This window comes from Melozone crissalis, unplaced genomic scaffold (assembly GCF_028551555.1).
Source record: "Melozone crissalis strain CALT ecotype California unplaced genomic scaffold, PUWL_Pcris_2 ptg000056l_1, whole genome shotgun sequence".
Classification (NCBI taxonomy): Eukaryota; Metazoa; Chordata; class Aves; order Passeriformes; family Passerellidae; genus Melozone; species Melozone crissalis.
In genome coordinates this window covers 7804357-7830752 of record NW_026535834.1, presented here as the reverse complement: position 1 = coordinate 7830752, position 26396 = coordinate 7804357, and the positions used below count along the sequence as shown (strand labels likewise).

Genomic DNA, 26396 nt, shown 5'->3' with positions numbered 1-26396 from the left:
TGCTTTGGAGAGCATCATGGAGAGGGGAGCTGCCAGAGACAGACAGCTGAACTCTCTGCCCAAGGATTGCTGCCTTCAAAAGGGCAGCAAGTTGAGTAGGGCTCATGTCTTATCCCACACAGGGGTTTTGGAGACAGGAGCAAGGGGTTGTTTGCTTTTTGTTTCCCCAGTACTTAGATGTCATACACTCACCTGCCCCTTGCCTGGTGTCCCAAGAAGAATTGTGAGAAATTGTTGAAAGAGTTGCCCAGAGAAGCTGTGGCTGCCCCATCCCTGAAGTGTTTAAGGCCAAGCTGGATGGGGTTTGGAGCAACCTTGTCTAGTGGGAGCTGTCCTTGCCCATGGCAGGGGGTTGGAACTCGGTCTTGAAGAGACTAAGGTCCCTTCCAACCCAAACCATTCCAGAATTCCATGAAACTGGCTGTTCTTCCAAAATGAAGTGCAGCAGCCCATGTGCCTCTTGCCACCCAGCTGTGCTGACAAACCCATCCCTCCTTCCTCAGCCCTGGGTGGTGAAGGACTCACCTGGGAACGTTGGGAGCCATTGCAGGAAGATTATCTCTTTGGAGCATAATTGGGTTTGGTGGTTGAATATTCACTGCTGCATTTAACAAGGAATATTGTGTAATTAATTTACATGGAGCTCCTTAATCTTGGTAATTAGGAATGGAGGAGATGCTCCTTCATGAATTCTTGTGTGCTCTTGTCAGTGCTGAGCCACAGAATCACACATTGGTTTGGGCTGGAAGGCACCTTAAAGATCAGCTCATTCCAACCCTTGCCATGGACAGGGACACCTCCCACCAGACCAGCTTGCTCCAAACCCCATCCAACCTGGCCTTAAATCCTCTCTGTATTCAGAAACACTGCTTTTCATGGTTACGTGGCTCTTGCTTTGTTTTTCCAAGTGTTGCCTGCAGTGGGGATTTCCCAGGCCACCCCCTTTTGTGGGATGTGCTGTCCCACGTTTCTTTATTGCTCCATTTTTTTGCCTCTTCCCTGCATCCACTCTGGTCTGTTCACCTCCCCTCCCCCTTGGAGCTGCTCTGCAGCAGCGGCTCGGGTGGAAAAGAAACATTAAGTACTTTCCTCATGTATTTTTAGCCTCTTGGAGTGTGATGTAGCTGCTGGAAACACGGAGGGGAGCCAGCACCATGTGAACCCAGAGGTTGCTCTGCGTCGCTGGCAGATTTTCCGTCGGGGTGTGAGGTGGGATGTGGCTGCATGTGCCTTGTGTGATGTCTGTCTGTCTGTCCTCTCCTTGCGGGTGCTCGTGGACAAAAGGTCCACCTGTCCGTCAGAGAGGTTGTCCACCCTTGAATCGGCCCAGGAGAGGAAAGTGACCAGTCAGGAAAAGGGGAATTGTGTGGTTGCCTTTTTATATCTCATTGTAGAGCAAAGATGCTGGGGTGCCACTGAGTGTGTTGGAGCTGGAGGTTCGAAGCTGTGGGACTGGGGGAAGTGCAGAGCCCTTAATCCCACACACAGCAATCCCCAAGCCCTCCTGTTGTCCTGGGCTTTTCTGCAGGCTGTTCCCAGCTCCCAGCAAAGATTTGTCCCAAGGCAAGAGCTTCAGCAGTGCTTCCCGATTCCTCCCCAAGTTGGCCTGAATGGAAGGGAGTGACAGCAAAAAGCCACCCATGGGGGTTTATGGGCTCTTCCTCTGTCAGATCCCACGTTATCCCCTGGGGTGAGCAGTTTTGGTGACCTGTGAGGGAGCTGTGCCCAGGATGCAGAGCTGGCCTCCCCTGGGAGGTGCCAGCAGCCATGGGCCCAGCAGGCACAGTGCTGCTTGGCACTTGGCACTTGGCATGGCTCCTGCTGCCTCCAGACGTGTGGCATTAGGTCCTCCCACCCTGCTGAGGTCAGGCATAAACACAGACCTGGAGCAGGCTCTGAGCTCTCCCTGGAGCCTTCTCCTCTCCAGGTGAGCACTCCCAGCTCTCCCAGCCTTCCTCCAGCCCTTCCTTGGAGCATCTCCATGCCCTCCTCTGGACGCTTCACTTGGGTTCTGCTTCACTGTGAAATAAGTTGTGTATAGTAACAGGAGGAGAACCCAGTTTCTGCTTTCAGAATGAAATGGTTTATCTCGGATGGGTTTGGTTGTTTCTTGGGTTCCTTCAAGTGCTTGAGAGCACTTGGCATTATTGTTGCTCCTTGAAGACAAGTCACCTGGTGAGACCATGGTTTGTCTTGGATGGGTTTGGTTGGTTTTTGGGTTCCTTGTTGGGATTTACGCTGCAGCCTCGTGGATGTGGAGGTGCTTGGAAGCATCATGAGTGTCTTCTCCCCTGTGCTGGCATCAATCCTGGGGGGATGAGGAGCAGGATTCAGTTCAGCAGTGTTTCAGTGACTGCCTCTCTGCCTGCTGCACTTGGCAGGTCAGCAGTAACGTTTATCACCGAGATGTTTTTCCTCTTAATTAGTGCCGGTCGCAATAACGAGGAGGCACATGCTGAAATTCTGATTATTTGGCCTCTGGTGGAGGGAGAAGGCTGCCAGGTTTAACAGTGAAGGTATTGATGTGCTCTGGATGGGGTACAGAGTGTTTCCAACAGGGTTCTTGCTTTGTTTTCCTTCATGTTGGCCTTTTGAGTGAGGCTGATTTACGAAGGGAATGATGTAAAATTGCCCAAACAAAGTATTGTGACTGGGTCAACGTGCAGGTGCTAATTACTGCAAATAATAATTTAAATCCCTTCAGCTGGAAACACTTTGTGCTTCACCTTCAATTGAGCTGCTGCAGCAGGAGCCAGGGCAGAGGTTTGTGTCTGCAGTGCTGTTGGAGAGTGGATTTCTGTGATGGGTGGTGGGGAGCTGGACCATCCCACACACCAGTAAACCCAGTTGTGGGAAGGCTGGGGCTGGCAGCAACCTGCCCTTGGTTAATGCACTTGGTACAAATTCAGACTTGTGGGTGAAATCTCTTGATTTTTTTGCTCCTCTGCTTTATCTTTGCAGCAAACTGCCCTGAGTGAGGTGGGGTGTGGTTTCCCCACCCCACTCATAGAATCACTGAATGGTTTGGGTTGGGAGGAACCTTAAAGATCATCTAGTTCAGAATCTGAAGCAGATTAATTCAAGCATAAAGCAGATAAATTGAACTGGAAATGGAGGCAAACAGAAGTGCTTGAGAGAAACTGGAACCACAAGCCGTGGAATTCAGGTTTCTCTGATGATGGTCACTCACTGGGAGATGATGCTGTGGCCAAGCTCAGGTTGTTGGGCTGTGTTCATATGCAGGGTCAGGTTTCCTGACCCCTTTTGCCCTGGTGAAGGCATCCAGGCAGCTGGAATAGGTGTGAGATCCCCAGGATGACTGGAGATGACCTCGTTTACCACAGATTTGGGGGATTTTGATGGAAGTGCAGCATCTCCGATGGATGTGTGGAGGAGCTGGTGGGTGGTGATGTGCTGCTGGGTCTTTGCACAGCAGGATGAGTCCAGGTGCTGATTTTTCTGCCTCTGACAATAAAAAGTGGGTGCCCTGCACACAGCTCTGCCCATCACCCAGACTCAGTTTCACATTCACAGTCCAGGAAACAGCAAACAATGGGAGCCTCTTCTGGGAGCTGCTGAGGAAGCCTCTTGAAAAACCTTCCTGCAGACCCAGAAATAGCCATCTCCTGCTCTGTGGCCACTGATTCCAGCCTCACTGGAAGCAGTTGCCAGCTGCCTAAGCATGGTTTGGATTTCTCTTTTGCTGTTGGCCATCCAAGACATGAAAACCTTGGTGTTGTCCACCCCCAGAAAGGTTTGATTGCCATCCAGAGCACCCAGTTCCTCTTTCCTCTCTCCAGTCCCTGATGCTGCTGTATGGCACTTCACAAGATCAAGGATCCCAACCTAAACTTTTAGTACAAATTCCTGGTTTTTCTCCCCAAATACATCTGAGAGTGCAATTTATTTCAGCCCTTTGGGAAGGTGCTTGGAGGGTGCCCTTCAGATTTGAGCATCTGGTTAATGGTTGGACTCAATGATCTTAGAGGTCTTTTGCAACCTTAATGATCCTATGAATCCCTCTCTTAGTCATTTCTTGCTTGGGCAAATTATCTGAATGGGCTTTTGAGAACTTTTTATGGAAAACTGAAAACAAGGGCATAATAAAACAGTAATTTAAGAGCAGTTTGCTGACAACTGGAGCCCTTAAGTGCACTGACTTGGCATTGAGGGGCAATGATACCAAACCTCCTGTGTGATTGTCCTCTTTGTTACTTGGAAGATCCTTGGGCAGTTTTTAAAACACTTCTAGTCTTTAAATTGGTGTCCTTGTTGCTCAGGATAAGCTGTTGTCTGTTTTATAAGTTACACATCACTCATCTGTCTTATTTCACCAAAATCAGCAAATTCATGGAATCCTGGAATGCTTTGGATTGGAAGGGACCTTGAAGAGCCCCTCATTCCAACCTCCTGCCATGGGCAGGGATACCTTCCACTGTGCCAGGGTGCTCCCAGCCCTGTCCAACCTGGCCTTGGGCACTGCCAGGGATCCAGGGGCAGCCACAGCTGCTCTGGGCACCTGTGCCAGGGCCTGCCCACCCTGCCAGGGAAGAATTCCTTTCAATGTCCCACCCAACCCTGATCTGAGCGAAGTTATTCCCCCTTGTCCTGTCCCTCCATCCCCTGTCCCCAGTCCCTCTCCAGCTCTCCTGGAGCCCCTTCAGGCCCTGCCAGGGGCTCTGAGCTCTCCCTGGAGCCTTCTCCTCCCCAGGGGAGCACCCCCAGCCCTCCCAGCCTGGCTCCAGCCCTTGCAGCATCTCCATGGCTCCTCTGGACGCTTCACTTGGGCTGTGCTTCACTGTGAAATAAGTTACATTTAGTAACAGGAGGAAAACCCAGTTTCTACTTCCAAAATGGAATGGTTTATCTTGGATGGGTTTGGTTGTTTTTTGGGTTCCTTCAAGTGCTTGGGAGTTACTTGGCATCACTGTTGTTCCTTGAAGACAAGTCACCTGGTGAGACCCACTCGTTCCTCTCCTGTGCTGGCAGCAGCTCTTGGCCATCCCCCTCAGCAGGGGTGGTGTTTTTAAACTGGAATCTTCTGACCCAGGAATCTGTTCACAAAAACCAAAACTGGAATTAAACCCCTGCAGTCTGGCCCTTCAGGGTTTGTAAATGCAGGCACCGGCGTGCTACTCATGTTGTTTTTTGCAGGGACTGTGTCCATCCTGCCTTTGTCCATCTGTCTGGCTTTCCATTTGGAAAACTGCGACTGTTCCCAGGACATCATAACCATGGGTATTGCTACTGGTTGGAATAACCCCTTCATCCCTCAGAGTAAAGGCAGGAAAGTCCCTCCTGCAGTGCAGTGTTAGAGGTGGATCCATCACCACTGGACATGGTGGCAATTAACAAATTAACAGTTCGCAGGGATCCAGCAGTGATTAAGCAGATTTGAGACAGAGAAATCCCTTAATAGCTTAATAAATTTACAAATTTCACCTCATTTTCCAGCCAGAAGCTCCAGTTTTGGGGATGGTGTTGGTCCTATTCATAGCACAAGCACAGGTTTCAGTTTTGGAAGCAGGACCCAGCTATATTTGGAGCTGGATTTATCCTCAGGCATGCTGCACATGCATCAGCTGGGCTGTCTAGCAGCAAAATTCTGTCAGTTAAGTAATCTTTCAGTAGAAGGTAGTTTCACATCCCACCTTCATTCAGCTTCTCATCCAAGAAAATGTCCCATAATAAAAACTGGGATTTTCTGCTTTGGAGTACCAGCAGCTCCCATCCTTTCCCAGAGCAGGGCTGGTCAGTTGTTAGCTTACCTCATCTCCCAAAGGAGAGGGCAGTTCAATGGCAGGACAGGGATTTTGGGGGATTTCAAGGCAGCAAGGAGGGGACTGTACCTTTGGGGCTCTCTCTGTGCTCAGATTTGCCAGTGGCGTTGCACAGAGCAGTGAAATCCTGTGATGGGAAGCACCTGCAGCAGCGCCCAGGGGAGCTGATGAGGCTGCCATGAGATCAGTGCCTGTGACCCACCACAGGTACCGTGTCAGGATATGGGATGTGGGATCCCAAAACACATCCCAGTCTCAGCTGCCCCAGAGGGTTTGTTCTGGCAGTGGAGGATGAGATGTCCCAGATGGCCAGGGGTGCATGGTGAGGGGCTGAAGGGGGGCTCCTGTGCCCTGGGGTGTTGCCAGCCCCTCTCCCCCTGCCCACAGGCAGCTCCAGCTTCCCTCTCCTGCACTGCCCTCTCCAGATCCCTCTGTTTTCTGGCAGATGGGATTAAGCCTGACCTTCTGCCCCATCTCAGAGAGAGCCAAACCTCTTTCAGATCTAATTATTTTCCATTTTTGTTTAATTGTGCACATCCTGCTGCTGGCTGAGAAGGAGACCAGCTCCTGCCTGGGCCGGGGCACCCAGCCCTTCATCAGCCAGAGGCTTCTGGGTCAGTGCTCCATCCTTTTGGGGCTGTGGTTTAAGCCCCCAAATCTCTTGGAGGCCCAAGGCAGAGTTCCCAAAAAGCAGCTCTGGCGCCATCCTGTGTTTCCCCAGTGGGGACCTTCATGCTCAGCTCTCCCCATGTGAGGAGGAGGAGGAGCCCAGCCATGGCCACCTGCCTTCTCCTCCTCTTCCTCCTCTCCTGCACCCAGTTTACACCAGACTCAGCTTTTTCTATGTGTATTTTCCTCCTATTTTAAGTGGCACCAACTTCTTTGAGCAGTGCATTGCAGGCCTTTTTTTTTAATGATCTTTGATTTCTCAGTTTATCTGAGCTGCTACAGAATCCCAGCTGGTGCCAGGCTGGGCTTTGGCTGTGCCAGCCTGAGAGTGCTGCTGAACCACCACGAGAAGGATGATAAAATATCGGGGTGTGACATCCCTCTCTGCAGGAGGATGGGAGAAAATAAGACATGTTTTCAGCTCACCAGGCAGCTGACTAAGAGAGAGGGGACAGATAAATCACATTCATCCCAACAGGAAGCCTTGCCTGGAGCAGGGACATCTGCATATGGAAAATATGGATATGCACTGGTGAGCCTTGAGTCCCGCTACACTCGTGTGTCTTTACAGCATCACTTGTGCTGAGTGTTGCTCTCCCAAATCCCATTTTTTTAGCACCAGAACAGTCTCACAGCATTCCCAGGGGCGCAGGAGCACACCCAGAGCACCAGAAGCCCCCTGTGCTGCCATAGAGCAGCTCCCTCTCCCCCAGAGCTGTGCCACGTCGTGTCCCTCGCTCCTTTGGGCACGCTGGGCTGGCTCAGGAAGTGGCTCTGGAGGAGGGGGAGCTCTGCAGAAGTAAATACCAGTGCAGAAAATTCCAGGGAGAGTCTCCAGTGCTTCCAGCAAGCCATCTAGTGGCTTCCTATTAAAACAGTTGCGTGCCTTGGAGCTGGGAGGGTGGATGTGGAGGGGTGAGTGCTGCTCGCCGCCGCAGTCGTGTCGGGAACTGAGGGACAGAGTTGGGCCCTAACTGGGAGAAGTTGCTGCTCTAACAGCCCTTTTCTGGGTCAGAGATGGTGGGAGGGTTGGGTTAGCTGCTGGCTGGCAGCATGGGTCATGCAGAATCATAGAATCATGGAATATCCTGAGGGGCGGGGACCCATGGATTGTAGAGTCCAATTCCTGGGTCACAGAATATCCTGAGCTGGACATTGATTTGCTCTTGTGCCTTCCCAAGAGCAAACCTGATGAATGATCCTACAGATGGAGATCTGAATCTGCATTTCAGTGGTGTGGGTTGGTTACCCCAGCTCAAAACCACACAGAGCCTGTAGGGATAATCAGTGATTTAGAGCAGCTTCCTGTACAGAATGGGTTGAAGACAGCAACAGGGAGAGAGAACATAAAATTTTGGGAGATTTTTTCAGCATTTCACCTGGTGAAGCCTTGGGCAGTGTGTTTAAAGCAAGCAGGAGGGAGTGTTCTCCACCACACAGCTCCGTTGTGGCTCCTGTAGCAGGATTGCATGGCTGAAGATTTGAAGGTTTTTCAGAGGGGTTTGGTCAGCACTGGAGGAGAGACTGCCCTGGGGCTGGGAAGTGTCATGGGCTGGTCTGGGTAGGTTTGGTAGGTGTTTGGAGTTTATATCTTCAGAGAAACCTCTGGTGATGGAGATCTCACAGTGTCCTGGGCCACCCTGCCCTACAGAAGGCATTTCCATCATGTCCAACCTCATTCATCTTTGCTGCAGTTCAAGTCAGAGAATCACAGAATTGTTTAGGTTGGAAAAGCCCTCCAGGATCACTGAGTTCAACCATTCCCCCATGTGTGGTTAGCACAGAGGCTGAACTCATCTGGGCCATAGAAAACTCTTTTTTTTTATTAATTTTCCTTTCCTCACCTGCTTTTTTTATTTCCTGCTTGCCTTGTTGGGGTTTTTTTCTGCCAAGCACTGCCAAGGCCACCGCTGACCCCTGTCCCCAAGGGCCACATCCTCACAGCTGTTAATTCCCTCAAGAGATGGTGACTCCTGCATTTCCCTGGGCAGCAGCAGGTTGGAGAGCAGCTTGTCCATGCCAGTGCTCACCTCTCAGCCAGGGTCAGGCTGCCTGGTGCAGATTTTCTGTGCTGCACGGTGTCTGGCTGAGATGGTGTTTCCAAACCAGGCTCTTGCCCACCTCGTGCTGCACAGATGTGTTTCCCTTTGTTCCCACCTGCTTCATGCAGATGTTCTTCCACATCTCTCCAAGTGTCATAGATTGTCCTGAGCTGGAAGGGGACCCACAAGGAGCATCGAGTCCAGCTCCTGACCCTGCGCAGGACACTCCAATCCCATCCTGTGCTTGAGAGCGTTGTCCAAATTCTCCTGGAGCTCTGGCAGGCTGGTGCTGTGACCAGCCCCTGCAGAGCCTGGTCAGTGCCCCACCACCCTCTGGGGGAAAAACCTTTCCTGATCTCCAGCCTAAACCTCCCCTGACCCAGCTCCATGCCACCCCTTCCCATCCTCAGCACTGTTTGACCTCTAGTCCAGTTTCCTGGAGTGTTTTCCTCTCTCTTAGCACACTACCTGCATGCTGATCACGTTTATCACATCCCCCTTATCAGCAGTGACATTCTGGGAGGTGCCAGGCCCAGGACAGGTCTCCTTGCCCAGCACATCCTCCCGTTCTCACAGTGAATCAGCAGCCCCAGCTCCTCCATTGTGTTTTTCAGATGAGTTGTGTGCCCACATTAGAGCAGTTTCTCTCTGCTGTGCTGCTCAGGGAGCCATGTGCAGCAGCACCTAATGAATATCAAGATATACAGCACTGCCTGCTCCTCCAGCTATTCACAGGCCAGTTGCTCTGTCGAAGAAGGAAATCAAATTGCTCTTGACAAATGGGTGTCGGCAGTCACTTATCATCTTGTTATCTCCTAAGTGCTTACAAATAGGTTGTTTCATTATTTGTTCCATCAGTTTTCCAGGAGTTCCAGTTAAGTGACCAGTTTGTAATTCCCTGACTTTTCCTTCTGCATATTTAAATCTAACCCCTGGGTTTCTTTTTTGTTTTTTTCTCTTGTCTTCTGGAACCTCTCCTATGTGCTGTGATCTAACAGAGGAACAGGAGCTCTGGGGCTGCTTCCCTCCTTTCCTTTGGGGCTGGTGGATGCACCAGCATTGGATGGATGATTGTGTTTCCTCTGGGGTTCTCTCCTGTGTTATCTCCTTTGAATCTTGACCTTTTCAATTTCCCAGCCAAGTTCTTTTGAAAGGTTAGCTTTACCCACTGAGTGCAGATTTACTGTAATCTGCAGCAATATGAAAAATTTGGGCCAAATCGTGATTTTATTAAAATAAGAGCAACAGCAGTAGAGTAGAGTTGGAAAATGGCTATAAATGCATTTCCCACATAGAGCTGGGTGTAGTTTGGTTTTTTCAGGGATTTTCAGGAGCATTTGGTAACTCTTGGCATCCAGTTTGGCAAGCTTTGCCCTGACAATGGTTTTGGAGGGTGGTGACCTGTAAAACTCCGTGTCTGGATAACTATTTAGTGCAATACAACAGTGACCCCCTTGCCAGGGAGATGCTCATGCTGTGCTGCCACACATGGTGGTGTTCACAGGAGTCCCAGGACCAGGGAAGAGATGAAAATGTTGACTCCATGTTTAGAAGGCTTGATTTATTATTTTATGATATATATTATATTTAAACTATACTAAAAGAACAGAAGAAAGGATTTCATCAGAAGCAAGCAAGAAGGAGAATGAAAACAAAAGCTCCTGACTCTCTGAGAATCCGAGCCAGCTGGGCTGTGATTGGCCATTAATTAGAAACAACCAACATGGACCAATCACAGATGCGCCTGTTGCATTCCACAGCAGCAGATAATCAATGTTTACATTTTGTTCCTGAGGCCTCTCAGGAGAAAAAACCCTAAGGAAAGGATTTTTCATAAAACACATCTGTGACAACCACACACGTGCAAATCCCTTCGGCGTCTCTCATTTACCCTGCCTGGACCCGGTTATTTCTTTATTATTTCTGTTTATCCATTTCTCATTAATCCCCTTTTTTCCCCCTCCTTATCCCTTCAACAGGAATCATTAACCAGTGGCAACAGGAATCCAAGGACAAAGTGATCTCCCTCCTGCTGACCCACCTGCCTTTGCTGAAGCCCGGCAACATCGAGGCGAAAGTCGAGTACATGAAACTCTTGCCCAAAATCCTGGCGCACTCCATCGAGCACAACCAGCACATCGAGGAGAGCAGGCAGCTGCTCTCCTACGCCTTGATCCACCCTGCCACCTCCCTGGAGGACAGGAGCGCCCTGGCCATGTGGCTCAACCACCTGGAGGACCGCACGTCGTCTTCGTCGTCGTCGTCGTCGTCGTCGGGGGGCTTTGGCGGGCAGGGCCGGGGCCGCTCGGACTCGCTGGACTACGGGCAGGCTCACTACTATCACCAAAGACAGAACTCGGACGACAAGCTCAACAACGGCTGGCAGAACTCCAGGGACTCCGGCATCAGCGTCAGCGCCTCCAGCTGGCAGGACAAAAACCTGGCCTGTGAGAACGGCCACCTGCCCCTCTACTCCTCCTCCTCCGTCCCCACCACCATCAACACCATCGGCACTAGCACAAGCACCAGTGAGTACTCACGGCGGGATCCCCCCCGTCCCACTAGGAATTGCTGCTTCGGCGTGGTTAGCACAGGGGCTGAACTCATCTGGGCCATAGAAAACTCTTTTTTTTATTATTTTTCCTTTCCTCACCTGCTTTTTTTATTTCCTGCTTGCCTTGTTGGGGTTTTTTTCTTCCGGCATTGTGGGGTTTTAAAGACCTGGGTGTGACGGTGTTCGCATCCCTTAGGATGAGGGGAGAGACGAGGATCTGACTCCATGTTTCAGAAGGCTTGGTTTATTATTTTATTATATATATTACATTAAAACTATACTAAAAGAATAGAAGAAAGGATTTCGTCAGACGGCTAGCTAAGAATAGAAAAAGAAAGAATGAATAACAAAGGCTTATGTCTCAGACAAAGTCCAAGCCAGCTGACTGTGATTGGCCATTAATTAGAAACAACCACATGAGACCAGTTCCAGATGCACCTGTTGCATTCCACAGCAGCAGATAATCAATGTTTGCATTTTGTTCCTGAGGCCTCCCGGCTTCTCAGGAGAAAAAATCCTAAGGAAAGGATTTTTCATAAAATTTGCCTGTGACACCTGTGAGCTGGAGAGGAGGGAAACCAGCAAACAGTAAGGAAAAATTAGAGCAACAAAATGTGCCTTACTGAAGGGAACCCCTTGTTTTTCATGCAGCTTTGTGTAGATTTACAGGTCATGCTCCAAGAGTGCCTAAAGCAAGCAGGAAACTGATGCTTCATGTCCAAAAGTGAGCTGAAGGCCTTGAGGCAAGTCCAAAAGTGTGCTGAGGACTTACTGAGAAGAAATGGGATTGGGACCATGAGTGCAGGCAAAAGTTTTGGAAGCAGAGCTGGAATCCACCAGCTTTGGGGTATCTGAAAAGGTTCCCTTGTATTTGCAGTGCAGAGGTGTGAGGCTGGTGGTGATTGAGGAGTTTAATGGACAGTCCTCAGTGTTTTCCAGGAGAGCTGGGTGGTTGTTCCCCCATGGAGACCTTGCCAGGCTTTGATGGATGGTGCAGAGCCCAGCCCAAGGCTTGGACACATGGAGAGCTCCATGACTGGAGATGTGTCCATCCAGCACTGGCTTTTGTGTGCAGCTGGTGTTCAGAGCAGCCATTGATTCCTGTGAGCCTTCTTTGGGACAGCAGGAATGCAGCAGGAATGAAACACTGAAAAGATGATTTTCAGTGGGGTTCAGAATCTCCCCTGCCCACCCACTCACTCTGTCACCCCTTTGGGTGACTGCCACCATGTCACCTGCAGGGCTGCATGTCCTCCTCCACTCTGGGATACTCAGAAATCTCTCCAAGATGCTTTATCAGCATTTCCTGGAAATGAGGGATGCAGAGAGCACTTTGGGGAGGAGAGGCTTCTTGTGGCAGCAGCCCTGGTTTCTTTATCAGAGTGTGGAAAGCCACAATTAAATAGCTAAAAGCTTTAAAATGGCCACTTAAGGCTTCTGGGCTTTTCTCTCTCCTGTAAGAATTGTGGATTTTTTTAAAGTGGTGTTTCACATCAACAGCACTATAAAACACAGCTCTGGGGTTATTGCTGTAGCACCCTGGTCCCTTCCTTCCTGTGTCCATCCCTGCAGGCAGGTGGGGATTTAGCAAAGGGTCTCAGCTTCTCCACAGGCTCTAAACCATCATTTCCATCCAATCCCCCATCTGTGAAGCCCCCAGCTCCTGCTGCTGTGGGATTGTGTGATGTTCAGTTCCCTGAGAGCCAGACCCTGTGCTGTGGAGCTGTTCCAGGGTGACTGAGCTGCATGGGAAGGGTCTAACAGGGAGGCAGGGTGAGAAAAACCCCATGAATCTTCTTGCAGTCTGTTAAACCTCTCCAAGGATTGTTTTTTGGGGGTTTTCCATGTGGTTTTTGCATGCCTGGTGTTTCAGAGGCTTTGCACACCGTGGAAGGGCTCTGGCTCCTCGTGTGAGGATCTGGGAGCAGGGATGTGTGGTGGGTGCAGCAGGTTGATCACTGACAGTGGCTGGAACTGTGCAAGTGTTAGGTCTTGAAGGACTCTTTCCACAAACCCCTTGGTGGATTTTTGAGCCTTTCTGTGCTCATATTTAGCTCTCAGCAGAAGCACTGACCCACCCCTTGCCCGTGGCAGTCCCCAGGTGTTGGCACAAGATGCCAAAACTGAGGCAACACCTGAACTACTGCAATGCTGCGGTTTTTCCTAAATTCTCTCAGAATTCAGTGTGTTCAGCAGCAGCTGGGGCAGCAGCACCTCTGGGTCTGCCAACAGCCCTTCACTTTACCCAGTCTGGAATTCCTCCTCAATCTCTGCCCCTTGCTTGGCTGCACCATCCCCTGCTGGTGATAGTCCAGGCCCACGTGTTGAGCTGTTGTAACTCCTGCAGACATATTTTGGTGGCACCATGCTCAGACAACCGTGGGCTGAGCTGGAGGTGACCCAACCACACTTGATGTGTCAGTTCATAAACTTCCTTAACACAATATTTGGCTTGGGCAAAAGCCTGGTAAGTCCACAGATAGATGCTAAAAAATAAACACGGCTGTCAGCCTTTGTCCCAGCCCCTTGACTCAATCAATATGTTCATGAATCTTTTATTCCAAAGCAAAGCCCTCAACTCCTTAGTGTTTGTTTAGGTTTTAGTGTTGTTGTTAGTTTTAAGTTCTCCCTCTTCCTCAGAGGTGTTTATCTGTGCAGAGGCTTTAATCCAGCAACACCCTGCAGGGCTCAGCCTTCCTGAGCCATCCCTGCGAAGGCACTGCCTGTTCCTGACACCAAAATGGGGCTGAGTCTTTCCCAGAGCAGGGATGTGGTGATGTTGCCTGAGCTGTGTTCTTCTGGAGCTGTGGCACAATGAGATTTAGTGCTGCCATGGCACAGGGCTGAGGTAGGGGTGGCTGAAGCCCATGTAATGTTTTGCTTTGTGCTGTCCTTGACTTTGACTCGACCTAGACTCCAGAGGTGAGATTTGGTTCAGGATTGGTTCATCTCCAGCTCTCCCATAACTGGGGTTAGCAAAGGTTTGGCCAAGGCTTGAGGAGATGTTGCAAGAGGCAAGTCTGGAATGTTCTGAAGGAGTCACTCTGGATTTACCACAGTAATGGTGCTCCAGGAGTGGGACCAGTGCTCTAAGTGATGAGTTTGAGTCTGGAGTGATCAGAGGATATGGACTCACCCCAGGCAATGGAAGTTGGCTCAGAGAAGCTGTGGCTGTCTGGAACACATCCTTGGAAGTGTTCAAGGCCAGGCTGGATGAGTCTTCAGTCTGCTCTAATGGAAGGTGTTCAGCCCATGGCAGGGGAGTGGAACCAGATGGGCTCTAAGGTCCCTTCCAACCCAAACCATTCTGGGATTCTGTGATGTTCATGTGCTCCTTCCCACCCACTGTATCAGCAACTCCTGCAAAGCTTGAGATGCAGCTTTAAACCAAGCTTTAGCACTGCAGGAGTACAGAGAGCCTTGGCATGGGCTTGGGAGCACAGGCAGGGAGGAGCTGGGACTGGACAGCCCTGTTGCCAAACCTGGTACCCAAACTGGGCTGGGAATGGCATAACTGCATTATTTTAACCCACAGGACCACCCTGATCTGTGCTGGGTTGATGGGCACCTTCAAAGTTGTTGTTCTCTGTGTAGATTTCAGCTGAAGGGAGGGAATTGTGTGCCCTCAGCCTGTGTTTGCCTCTCACAGAGGAACACATTTCCTCCCATGCAGACTTAGCAAAACATGTCATGAGAAAATGAAGAAGTCTCAGTGGGGTTACAGCAGTGAAGCAAACAAATGTCCTGTTCTTGCTGGGGGTGGATTAGCTTTTGGAACTGCCTTCAGAAAATTGTTGCTCAGTTGGCCTTGCTGAGACTTGGCACCCTGGCACTCATCCTGCCAGCTGGGGACACCTCATGTCTGCTTCTCTTCTCTTTAAATGATAGACTGAGAAAAGCTCCTTGGCCTTCACTGCACTTGAGCTTCCCAGTGGTGTCAGACAAGGGATTTGTTGCCTTGCTCATGCCCTCTAGTGTCACACACAACGGGCAGGGAACGCTTCCAGAAGTCTCTCACTTTGTCAGGTCCCCAGTGCTACAAAATCTTGCTAATGCTGTAGCTTGAAATCAGAATTGTTGTATGGTATGAGGAGAGCGGGTGTGGGCAGAGTTATTTGCTGAAATCCATGTTCATCAATACAGCAGAAAACAGGACTGTGAGTGAGAACAACACAGAATCACTTAGGTTGGGAAAGACTTTTAAGATCTTTGAGTCCATCTGTAGAAGATGGACAGCACTGACCAGCAGATACAGATTTTCCGTCCCCTCTATAAATTGAAACTCTTTGTCCCTGGCAGACACAGCCCACAGCTCTGCAGAGCATCACTCAGTTAGAGATGGGTTCCACCTCACCCTGGAGGCCACCAAGCCCTGGAGATGGAAATGGTGGTGGAGAACCAGAGCAGTGTCCTGTTGAGGTGTCAGCAGTGCTGGGAAGGATCTGCCCCTCTCCTGAGTGTGTTTTACACCCAGTGTCCCCTCCTGTTCTCACCTTGCTGCCCCTGCCCATTGGGATCCTCCTTGGAGCCTGTTTGGCACATTCCCTTCCCTTCTTTGCTCCCAAAGGATCTCTTTTCTCACTGAGCCTTTGGCTGAGTGACAAAGCTCCTTGTGCTGCTGAGGTCCCACCTTGAGCCATGCCCACAGGGTTCCCAGCCTCACAGCCAAGCTCCTCACCCCATTTCTTGTCTTCCAAACATAACCTGCCCTCGGAGGGAAGAAAAGACAAATTCACAGGAGGGTGACTTGGAGTAACCCATCAACCACTGAAGAACTGAGCTCAGGATATCTGGAAGAGGGATTCTCCTGTTTTGTTCATCTGGAACTTGCAGATCACAGGCAGCTTTGCTCATAGGGTTGTGTGATGGTGTTCACAGGGGTCTGAGGATGAGGGAAGGGACGAGGATCTGACTCCATGTTTCAGAAGGCTGATTTATTATTTTATTATATATATTACATTAAAACTATACTAAAAGAATAGAAGAAAGGATTTCATCAGAAGGCTGGCTAAAAACAGAATAGGAAGGAATGATAACAAAAATTTGTGGCTTGGGCTCTCTGTCCGACCCAGCTGACTGTGATTGGCCATTAATTAGAAACAACCACATGAGACCAATCACAGATGCACCTGTTGCATTCCACAGCAGCAGATAATCATTGTTTACATTTTGTTCCTGAGGCCTCCCAGCTTCTCAGGAGGAAAAATCCTAAGGAAAGGATTTTCCATAAAAGATGTCTGTGACAGGGTTCCCCATCCTTGCAGCCATGGGGCAGAAGTCTCTTACCAGCAACTCCTGGTTCTCAGGGCATGCAGGTGGCCCTGGGGGCTGTGGATGACTCTGGGGGACACTCAAGGGGGATTCCAATGCCTCTGGCAGGGTGTGGATGGCTCTGGGGGGATGCAGGTGGCTCTGAGGGGATGGGGTTAGCAAGGCAGAGCTGATGTTACCTGAGGTATCAGCACAGAGGCAGAGCAGGGTCCTCACTGCTGTGCCTGCTCTGCTCTCACGTGGGGACAAGTGACAGCACAGGGCATGTGTGCAGCCTACAGCTCTTGGGATGTGCTGGTGCTGCTGTAGCAGGGTGTGGAGCAAGTGACGGGTCCCTGCTTGTCAGGCAGGGTGAGTAGGCAGTGAAGGGAGCACATTTTCCATAGTTGTGCTCTGGCAAGTGGATTTTCACATGGGCAGCAGGATAGACCTGGTGGCTGTGCCTCTGCTTGACCCCTCATCAGCCACAGTGCTTGGAGGCAGAGATGTCCCCAAAAGGCAGAAGAGTCTCCAAAAGAGGAGAGCAGCCCCTGAGGCTGGGCTCAGTGCTGATTTGCACCAGGTGATGATGCCAAGGGTGGCTCAAAACCATGTGTGGGCAATACAGACACCTGTGAGTGCTCCTAAACCAACCCTCATGACACCAAATGGTGCTTCCAGGCATTTAAACAATCTGTGTGCTCTGAGCTGCCTTAGCCCTTGCAAACCCTGGGGTTGGGTAAGCCCTGGGTTGGGTAAGGCATGGAGGAGGTGGTGGTTGGTGTGCATGGATGGAGAGGAGGAGAGGCAGCACTGGGTGGCAGCCAGAGACGTGTGGCTGTCCCCAGAGTGGGCATGTCACACATGTGTGCTCTGGGTCACACAGTTCCTTCCTCCAGACCTCCTTTGTGCAAGGTTTGGTCTGTGCTCACACGTGGAAGCAGCATGGAGCTGTGTCAGGGCAGGTTTAGGTTGGGTAGCAGGGTAAGGTGGTTCCCTCAGAGGGTGGCTGGGCACTGGAATGGCCTTCCCAGGAAAATGGGACTGACAGAGCTCAAGGAGTATTTGAACACTCTCAGGCACAGGATGGGATTCTTGGGATGTCCTGTGCAAGGCCAGGACCTGGATTCAATGCTCCTTTTGGGTCCCTTCCAGCTGTGCATCCTCTGTGCCCTCCCAGAGCTCTGCTCCCACACTCACACACAGAGCAGCCCTGCAGCTCCCTGGCTGGAATGGGGCCACCTCATTTGGGAATCTCCGTTCCAGCAGCACCCAGGGATGTTCCCACCCTCTCAGCCTGTGAAATCCCAGAGCAGTCACTGCCCAGGGCAGGGAATGCTGCCATGATTTGCTGTTGTGTTGCTTGTCCCTTGACAGGAGGGTAGGATGTGCAATTTGGGATGGGGGAGATTGAACCTTGTGGCTCTGATGCCACCTCCACTTTCCTTACAGCAGTCTGGGTGTCTCAGGGATGGATGTTTGGAAGTACAGCAATGGTTTTGAGTGTATCCTACAGTCCCTGGGATTCCTGTCACCAGTGAATGCTGCTTCTGACCTGGAAGTGGTGCAGGAGCTGCCAGGGCAGCAGAGTGATGCTCTCTGGGCTGTGGAGCAGTCAGACAGCCCCAGTAATTCTCTCAGAGCCCTGGGCAGCCTGCTCTCTCTGGGAGTTTGGGGGATGGATGGACCCTCCCAGAGCTGGGTGTGTTTTTCCAGCTGCCCTGGTGCCTGTGGGATGCAGGCACAGAGCACATCAGGCTGTGCTTACTCAGTGCATGGGAGCTTGGGGCTCTCCCGAGGGAAGCTTTGCTTTTGCCACCACCCCATGAGCGCCTGTGGGTTCCTCCCTGCCCTTTGTGTCACCCCTGGAGCCATCAGCAGGGACTGAGGGCTCTGTCTGGGGGCCAGGGATGTTCCTCAGCACCTCCACTATTAACTTACATCTGTTCAGGGCTTCATGAGTAATTCCCTCCCCAAACCCTTCTTGCTTCTCCGTGACCTCATCCAACACCACCATTCCCCAGCCTTCTCTCAAAGCATCACTAAAATCACATTTCTGATGTTTTCCTGAGCATCTTCATGCAGCAAGAAACCCCTGGAGAGAATCCCCTTCCTGCTGCTCATCCTTTGAATCCGTGCAAGCCCAGGCTTTGGCAAGCAGAGGAATGGGAAGAGATGAGCTCTCCTTGCCCCCACCGTCACACAGCATCTGCACACAAGTGGCAGGAGGGCACACAGGAGGGATGCAAGTGCTGTGGTTTGGATTCATCTGGAGCATCTCCAGTCTCCTTCCTTCCCCACTGCACTGGGACTTGCTGTGTTCTCCTGACTCAGTAACACGCTGCTATTTAATTAACTTTTGACTTCTGGTTTAAAGGAGCAGTGCACAAAATAGTTATTTACTTCATTTGGAGATTCTTTTATTCGTTACCATAATTATGGCTTCCTCCCCCTTTTTTTTCCTTTTTTTTTCCTTTTTTTTTCTTTTTTTTTCCTTTTTTTTTATATTTTAATTAGCAGGGGAAGGGAGGGAGGGAGGAGGGGGGAATATTTGCTGCTCTCCTTGTGGTTATCACATCCTTCAAATTACTAAAAGAGGCTGGGATAATAGGTCTGGTGATTATATATAGGCACCATCTGCTCTGTGGCTGCTTCCTATCAAAGTGCAGTTAGGAGAGTGCAAGGAGGATATTTTCTCTCCAGCTATATTAAGACTGTTTCCATCTCAGCTCCAAAGCAAAGCTCTCTGCATGCAAATGGATCAAATGCTCTGTAATCAATGGCTCGGTTTTGGCAGCCTTGAAGCTGTTTTTTTGGGGTTTTTTTTAAATTTTGTTTTATTTTCCCCTCAAGTTTTGCTGTTCCCATCCGTTATGCAATTTTATTTCAGGCTGGTTGTTCTGATTTGATGTTTTCCTGTAACCATGGTCCCCCCTGTTTGCTGAGCAATGTGGTCTCGTGTTAGCTGGAGCAGGGATCTGTGCCATAACTCCAGTGAGAGGCAATATCTGAGCAATCAGGAATGTTTTGGAGGATGATGAAGGCAGATTTTTAGGATGCATCTGCTGTGGGTATGTAGAGGAGGTGGAAAGCTGAGCTGAGCTAATTTGGAGCAGTAATGGGAAAGAATTAATTCTTGGTTTGTGATACCAGCCGTGGTTGTCCTGTTGCTGCTGGGGATTGTTGGGGAAGCATTGCAGGGCTCAGGATTTGGGAGTCAGAGAATTTTAGAATTCCAGACTGATTTGTGTTGGAAGGGACCTTAAAGAACATCCAGTTCCACTCCCTGCCATGGGCAGGGACACCTTCCACTATCCCAGGCTGCTCCAAGCCCTGTCCAGCCTGGCCTTGGACACTGCCAGGGATCCAGGGGCAGCCACAGCTGCTCTGGGCACCCTGTGCCAGGGCCTCACCACCCTCACAGGGAAGAATTTCTTCCCAACATCCAGTTTGACCCTGCCCTGTGGCAGTGAGAAGGCATTCCCCCTGTCATGGGCTGTCCCATCTTTTGCATCTTCTCATGGTGGGAGCTGGATGCTGTGTTTGCCCCTTGGTGGCCTCAGAGACCCAGCAGGCTTCTCTGTTCTCCTGGAGCTGGTAAGATTTTATGCTTTTGAAGGAGAAATAGGAGAAGGAATAAGGCATGGCCAGCCCAGATGGAGGAGGAAGGTGTTCAGGATGGGGTGTGTGAGTTCCCAAGAGGTGGAGGCCAGAGGAAGGTTGAAACACTGAGGGATTTGTCTTGCAGAATTTGTGCCATGGTGCCTACAGGAGAGGGGGAGTAGCTGGCTTTTATGAATGAGTGAAAGTGGCTAAAAAGAGGTAAAGGAGGAGAAAATCCAAAATGAGTTGGCAAGGATGGAAAAGGCTACAGGTGTGTTTCAGTACTGTGGGATGTACATCATGTGAGACACTCACTGTCCTCATGTGTTTTGTCACTGCTAAAGACACTCCCTGCTCTCACTCCACAGCTTTTTAATGACTGGGGATTATTGGGGCAATTTCTTGGGGCAATTCCAGAGGTTTGGCACTCACCCCTTTCACTTGGCTGCTTTAGGGCCCTTTGTTTCTCACTCCCAGTTTCCCCCAGGTTGCACATTGCTGCTTAAAGGATGCACATCCTCCAGGCTGGCCTCCTGGAATGGTTCTAAGTGGTGGAGGGGTTTCTCCATCTGGAGTGTGATGGAATCTGATGCTGTTGGAAGTCTCAGCAGGGAGATGCTCCTCAGACCAGGGATGGAGGCACTGGGGAGCCCTGGCTACTGCTTGAGCAATGAAAATGTTCTTGGACATCCCTTTTGGGTGGAAAAGGACATTGGGAAGGAGAGTTTCTGCATCCCAGTGCTGTTTATGTGGCTTCATTGGTGAGCAGGGGAGGAATTTCTCCCTGGAGCCCATAGCAAAAGCCGTTTTCTGGGATAATTAGGGAGGCTTGGTTCAGCACAGCAGCATTTGATATTAATGGACCAGGATTCCCCAGGGACAAAACAGTGATTTTCTGTGGTTTGTGTATAGGTTTAGAAGAAAAAAAATGCATTTATTGGCCTGGACATTGGGGTATTGTGTTTACCCCAAGAGACTTTGTGGTTTAGAGCAGCACCTCCTTGCAACATCCCCCTAATCCTCCATCCCCAACCATTCCCACCTCCCTGAGCCACCATGCATTCCTTTGTCTGTGAGGTAAATCCTGGTTGGATTCACATTCTGGATGCTCTAGTGGGAAGCAAGGACCTGTCAGAACTTAGAAGGGGCTCATAAAGAAGAGGGAAAGGGATGATAGTGATAGGACAAGGGGGAAAGCTTTAAATTTATAGTAAGTACTAAAACTTATTTTAAATAAGTTCTAAATTAAAAGAGGGGAGATTTAGATTCATTTTAAGAAGAAATACTTGGCTGTGAGGGTGGTGAGGCCCTGGCACAGGTTGGCCAGTGAAGTTGTGGCTGCCTCATCCTTGGAAATGTTCCAGGCCAGGTTGGATAGGACTTGAAGCAGCAACCTGGAATAGTGGAAGGTGTCCCTGCCCATGACAGGGGTGGAACTGGATGTTCTTTAAGGTCTCTCCCAACCCAAACCATCCCAGGATTCTGTGAAGGAGCCTGAAAGCAGCTCCTGAGCTCCTGCTGCCTGCTGAGACAAGCTGGGCTCCCTTCCAGAAGCGCATCCCGTCGGATTGCCGGAGCCACCGGGGGCTGAATTTACACATCTTTAGATGCAGCCCCGCTCCTGCTGCCACACAAATGAGTAAATAACAGCCACAGCAGTTCCTGCTGGAGCCAAGCAGCAGCTCCACGTGTGTTTGTGCCATGCAGGGAATTTCAAAAGGCCCTGTGAGGGTTCCTTCCCCGCTGAGCCTCGCATGCGCTGCTCGCAGGGAGCAGCAACAAACGGGTTATTGTTTCTCTGTCCACTTTCTTCAACAGGAAACTGTGTTTAAAAACACCATTTCTTTGAAAAGGTTTGCTTGACAGCCTTTTCTGCAGTCTGTGCTCCTTCCCTGCTCGAGGCAGCACTCTGCTTGTATTGGGTTTTTTCCTGGTGCAGGGGTTAACACCACTAATTTCCTAATTCCACAATTTCCCTTTTCCCCAGTTGCTTCTTGCATTTAGAATCCTGAATTTCACCCCTTCATGGGTTAGACCAGCTCATAGCTCATGGTTCAGAGGCCAGCACGTGGATTATCCAGCTCCTACAAACACATTTTGTGTAAAAGTCACAGCCACAGAACACAGGGAGATTAAAGGAAAAAAAGGCACAAAGAGAGGCTCCAAGGGTTAGGGGATGTTGAGCTGAAAAATGTTCCATCAGTCCTGCTCTGGCCGTGCTGGGGCTGCCTGGGGCAGCCTGGGGAGAGGGTGAATGAGGTGCCCAGGAAGGAGGCTGGGTGCCAGCTGGGCAGTGTGACCCACTGGCAGCTCTTTCCAAGGGCTCTGGGCAAGGAGAAGCTGGAAAAGCCCTGGGCATTGCTCTGCCAGCACGGGGAAGCCTTCCTGGAGGAGAGGATGTGACTGGGATGGCAAGGAGGAGGGAGACTGAGGTGAACTTGGGGTTTGCTTTGTGAGGGGGTGCTCAGTGTTCCCTCTCCATGGAGGAGCTTCCAGGCTGCACAAAACCTCGTGTGGATTAAAAACATCCCCCCTTTTTGGGGTCAGGCTGCTGCTCCAGGTACCAGCAGACCAGGAAAGCAGCTGGATGTGATCAAATGCTGCCTGAGGACTCACCATAAACAGCTTTGCAGCCAAGAAGGGCCATTTTTAAACTAAAAAAAACCCCAAAAGAAGGTCCCAAAGAGTTCAGTATGCACCTTGAAGTGTCCTTTCCTTTTTTTTTTTTTTCGTTGCAGTGCTTTTTCCTTTCTGCAAGCACAGGGAAGAGTTATTTGGAATTGTAACCTGATGTATGGACCCACTGGTGGTCCTTTGGGTATCAGGGGCATGGTGGGGACTGGAGACATTCTGAATCCTCCCAGTGGTGGGTTTGGTTCTCACTGGAAGCTCTCACATGTGCATTCATCAAGGACTTTAGCAGCACTCTAAGCCAGATTTCATGAAGAGAGAGGGAGAGTGAGCACCTTGTCGCTGTGTGGAGGAAGGTCTGCCTGCAGAGCCCAATTTCTCAGCTCTAATTACAGGAATGGGTGGCTTTTCCCTTCTCAGGCTGAAAAAAAATTGGCCCAAAACCCTGAGAAACCACAACACAAATGTCTGACGCTGTTCCACATGGTCCTCAGTGAACAAAAACCCTCTTGAAATCAGCCCTTGCCTCCCAAAATAGGCAGCGCCACTTCAAAAGGGAAAAGAGAGGGGGGAGGGAAAAATCCCAAAGCCAAGGCTTCAGGGGGTGAGAGCACTTGCAGCCTCAGTTTCTGTCAGTGTGCTGTGGTGCCTGCCAGCCCAGGCAGGGTTTGCTCTGAGATAAATCCAGATTTGCCTGGGGAGGGGGTGGTGCCACAGGGATGCTCCCAGCGTGGTCAGCAGCTGCCTCCTGTCACGGGCAGCTTTGTTGCCATCACTCCTTCAACATCCTCTGCTTTTTTGGGGTTTTTTAACCTGGGGATATTACCCTGAGCTTGATCCCAGTCTGGAAATCACGGAGAGGTTTCTTGTAGGGAAATATGGTCTGGTGTGGGCTGAGCAAAGAGGCAGCACCAGCCCACTGATTCCAGAGAAAACCTTGATCTGCTCCAGCCCCTGTCCCACTTGGAAGGAGCTGGGCCAGGCAGGGCCTGTGTGGAGCCTTGCAGCACCTAAAGGGCAGGAAAACACTTCTAACCCAGAAGTGGGGCATGCTTACAGGCTGTAGGGGATCCTTGTGCCAGCGTGGGATGCCCTTTGGAGTGGTGATTTCCCCTCTTTGTTTGCCCAGCTCACAGCACTCAGAGAGGCAGCCGTGCCCACCCACCTCCTGGGAGCTTATCTTGGCCCAGAGTAACACTTTAGATTTCCTTTTTAAATTTAAGCTTAGTATTTTTGTAGTAAAAGAAGAGGAGGCATCAGTGTGAGGTGATAAACTCACACTTGGTTTTTTTCTGCTGAAGTTAAAGCCCACGTGGACTATTTATTTTAGCCAGGAGCAGCCCTGGATTCACCTTGGACCTCCCAAAAAGCACACAGAATTGTCAAATTCAGGTCAGGACCTATAATAAACAATAATTATTTGGAAATAAATTAGCTACATCCTCTTATTTCAAAAAGTTGAGGGCGTGACCACAAGCAACAACATTAATAAATATTATTAATTAAAAATATTAATAACATTACTAATAAATATTATTAATAAATTGTTAGTATATATTATTAATATATATTATTAATAGATATAATAAATATGGGTATTTATTGATCCCCTGGGGGTTACAGAACAAAAGAGGGGTGCCATCCCAGGATTCTCAGCATTTTTAGGGCTGATGGAAATGGGCAAGAGGGGTTGCAAGAAACCACATTATCACCAATAAAAAGCAGACCCTAAAGTTAGGCCAGTGCTAAGAGCCCTTAAATCACCTCAGTTTGGTCCCCAGGTGGTTTCAGAGAACTGGGGACTTGCAGCATCCTTTGCAGAGGGATTTTCCCTGCTGCATCCCAGGTGTTGTGGGAGCAACTCACACCTCAGTAAAATTTTGGCTTAGTAAAAGGTGTTTTATTGGATCCAGAGTTGCATTATCTCAGAGAAAGAAGTGGAACTGATTTTTGTCTGATTCACTGGATGGTTTCTAATTGTCCCTGGCCATCCTTTGGAGTTCATTATTTCTCCTTCAGCCGACACCGGCTTCTAATTAGGGGGCATGAAATTAAGATGGAGGAGCAGCAGTTTGCAGGGGTGTTGCTGCTCATGAAGGAATCTGGGCTGGATTTATGCCAAAAATCCCCTCCTGTGTGCAGGGTGGTGTGAGCACTGCTGGGTCCCAGTGTCTGCACACGCCCTGCAGGAGCTGGGTTAGCAGGGCAGCCTCCTGAAAGGGCACAATTCACCCCAGTCCTCCTGGCCCCTTCTCTGCATCTCTCCTTCTTCTGAGGGGCACAAATATTTCCTAAATTAGTGGTTTTCCTACAGCAAATTCAGGGTGAATTCTCTCCCCAAGCACAGTGACCATGGCTGGGAGCAGCAGGCACAGAAGGGCTCTGGGTGGTGCAGAGCCAATGCTCAGCCCTGATGCATTTTAACCAATTTATCCATTTTTTTCCCCCTATATTTTGGGGGGTTTTAAATCCTAAATATATTTTTCTCCTGAGAGGGTAATGTGGCATCTACAGATGCTGTTTTGGGGGTACAATTGCAAAGCCAAGAGCTGAAAAAGCTTGTCCAGGACCTTCTGAAATCCATCTATTTCCCCATTGGGATGCATCATATCAGAGCTTTAGGAAGCATAACACTGCTCTGGAAGCAATCTCAGGATCTCATTGGCATCTTTTTTTGCCAGAAAAGAGACTTCTGGAAGATGTTTGTGTAGTTTTTAAAAGGGAAGGGAACAAATTCTTCCCCACGAGCCACCCCAGTGCTTCCCTGCAGAGCATGGTGTCAGTGTTGTGTGTTGGCACAAGAAAACCCTTTCAGGAGTAGGAATTATTTAAACATTACAGAAATCCACAGGTTTTTTGGCCTCATCCAGCAGCTGCCTGTGGTACCAGCTGCTTATTGCAGGTGGTTAATAAATGCAAATGTGCTCTGGTGTTTCTCTCTCCCCCCTCCCTTTTGTAACCCCACTAGTTCCTCATTTTCATGCCTCTCCTGGTCAGCAAGATGCCTTTGATGGTGGGGTTTTCCCCCAGGCCTGAGCTGGGAATTAAGCCTGGCTTAACCTTTGCAGCACGGTGCACCTGGCTGGGGGTTTTCCACCAAGACTCATTTCTATTAAATAATAACATGGAGAGGAGTCTGAGTGGTTTTGGTGAGCTGCTGTAAATGCAAAAAGGGGATTAAGGAGCTTTAGGGCTTTTGGTGCTTTAGATGGAGAAGCCACGAGAACAATGAATTTCCCCCAGGTTTTGTACAGTTTAAAAATTTGGCTTGGAAGGAAAAATTGAAAAGTTTTTGCTTCTGTTTCTTGTAGGCTGAAAGGTCATTCTAATCCCTCTGCCCTCAGGTTTTCCTGAAGCAGGGAAATTTTCCCTGGTTTGCATCCTAAATCTGTACATTGAATTATAGACCAGTAGGTTAGTGAGTCTGAGTGATGGAATTTGAATTTTGTTAAGCAAACAGAACATTCTTTTAATACTTTTTTCAGTACTTAAAACAGAGGTAGTCCTTGGAAGTGTTTAAGGGCAGGTTGGACAGGGCTTGGAGCAACCTGGTCTGGTGGAATGTGTCCCTGCTCATGGCAGGGGTTTAGAATGAGGTCTGTAAGGTCCCTTCCAATGCAAACCATGCCAGGGTCCTGTGATTTTAGTAGGGCTCAACAAGGCTGAGCCATTCCTATGGGTAGGAAGTACCCTTGCAGTGATTTTGGGAGAAGTGTAAGTGCTCCTGCTTCAGGGCAAAAGCCAGGTCCTAACCCAAAGGGAGAGACAGAGATGCTGCCCCTGGATCTCTGTGGGACATCCCCATCCTGGGGATTTTACACTGCAGAACTGCTCATTGATGTTTTTTCCCTAGAGCTGGAATCCACA

At 49.9% G+C, this 26396-nt stretch overlaps 1 protein-coding gene across 3 annotated transcripts in view; it reads left to right on the top strand.

Moving 5' to 3' along the window:
* Nucleotides 1-26396, top strand: part of SAMD4A (sterile alpha motif domain containing 4A) — a 98700-nt gene that overhangs the window by 52259 nt on the left and 20045 nt on the right. For all 3 annotated transcript variants that reach the window (XR_008483769.1, XM_054286768.1, XM_054286767.1), the window contains exon 3: nucleotides 10471-11019. Coding sequence is in view for 2 of the 3 variants with exons in the window: in XM_054286768.1 (XP_054142743.1) it covers nucleotides 10471-11019 (549 nt within the window). In the remaining variant the exon portion in view is untranslated. The remainder of the gene's footprint in view (nucleotides 1-10470; nucleotides 11020-26396) is intronic.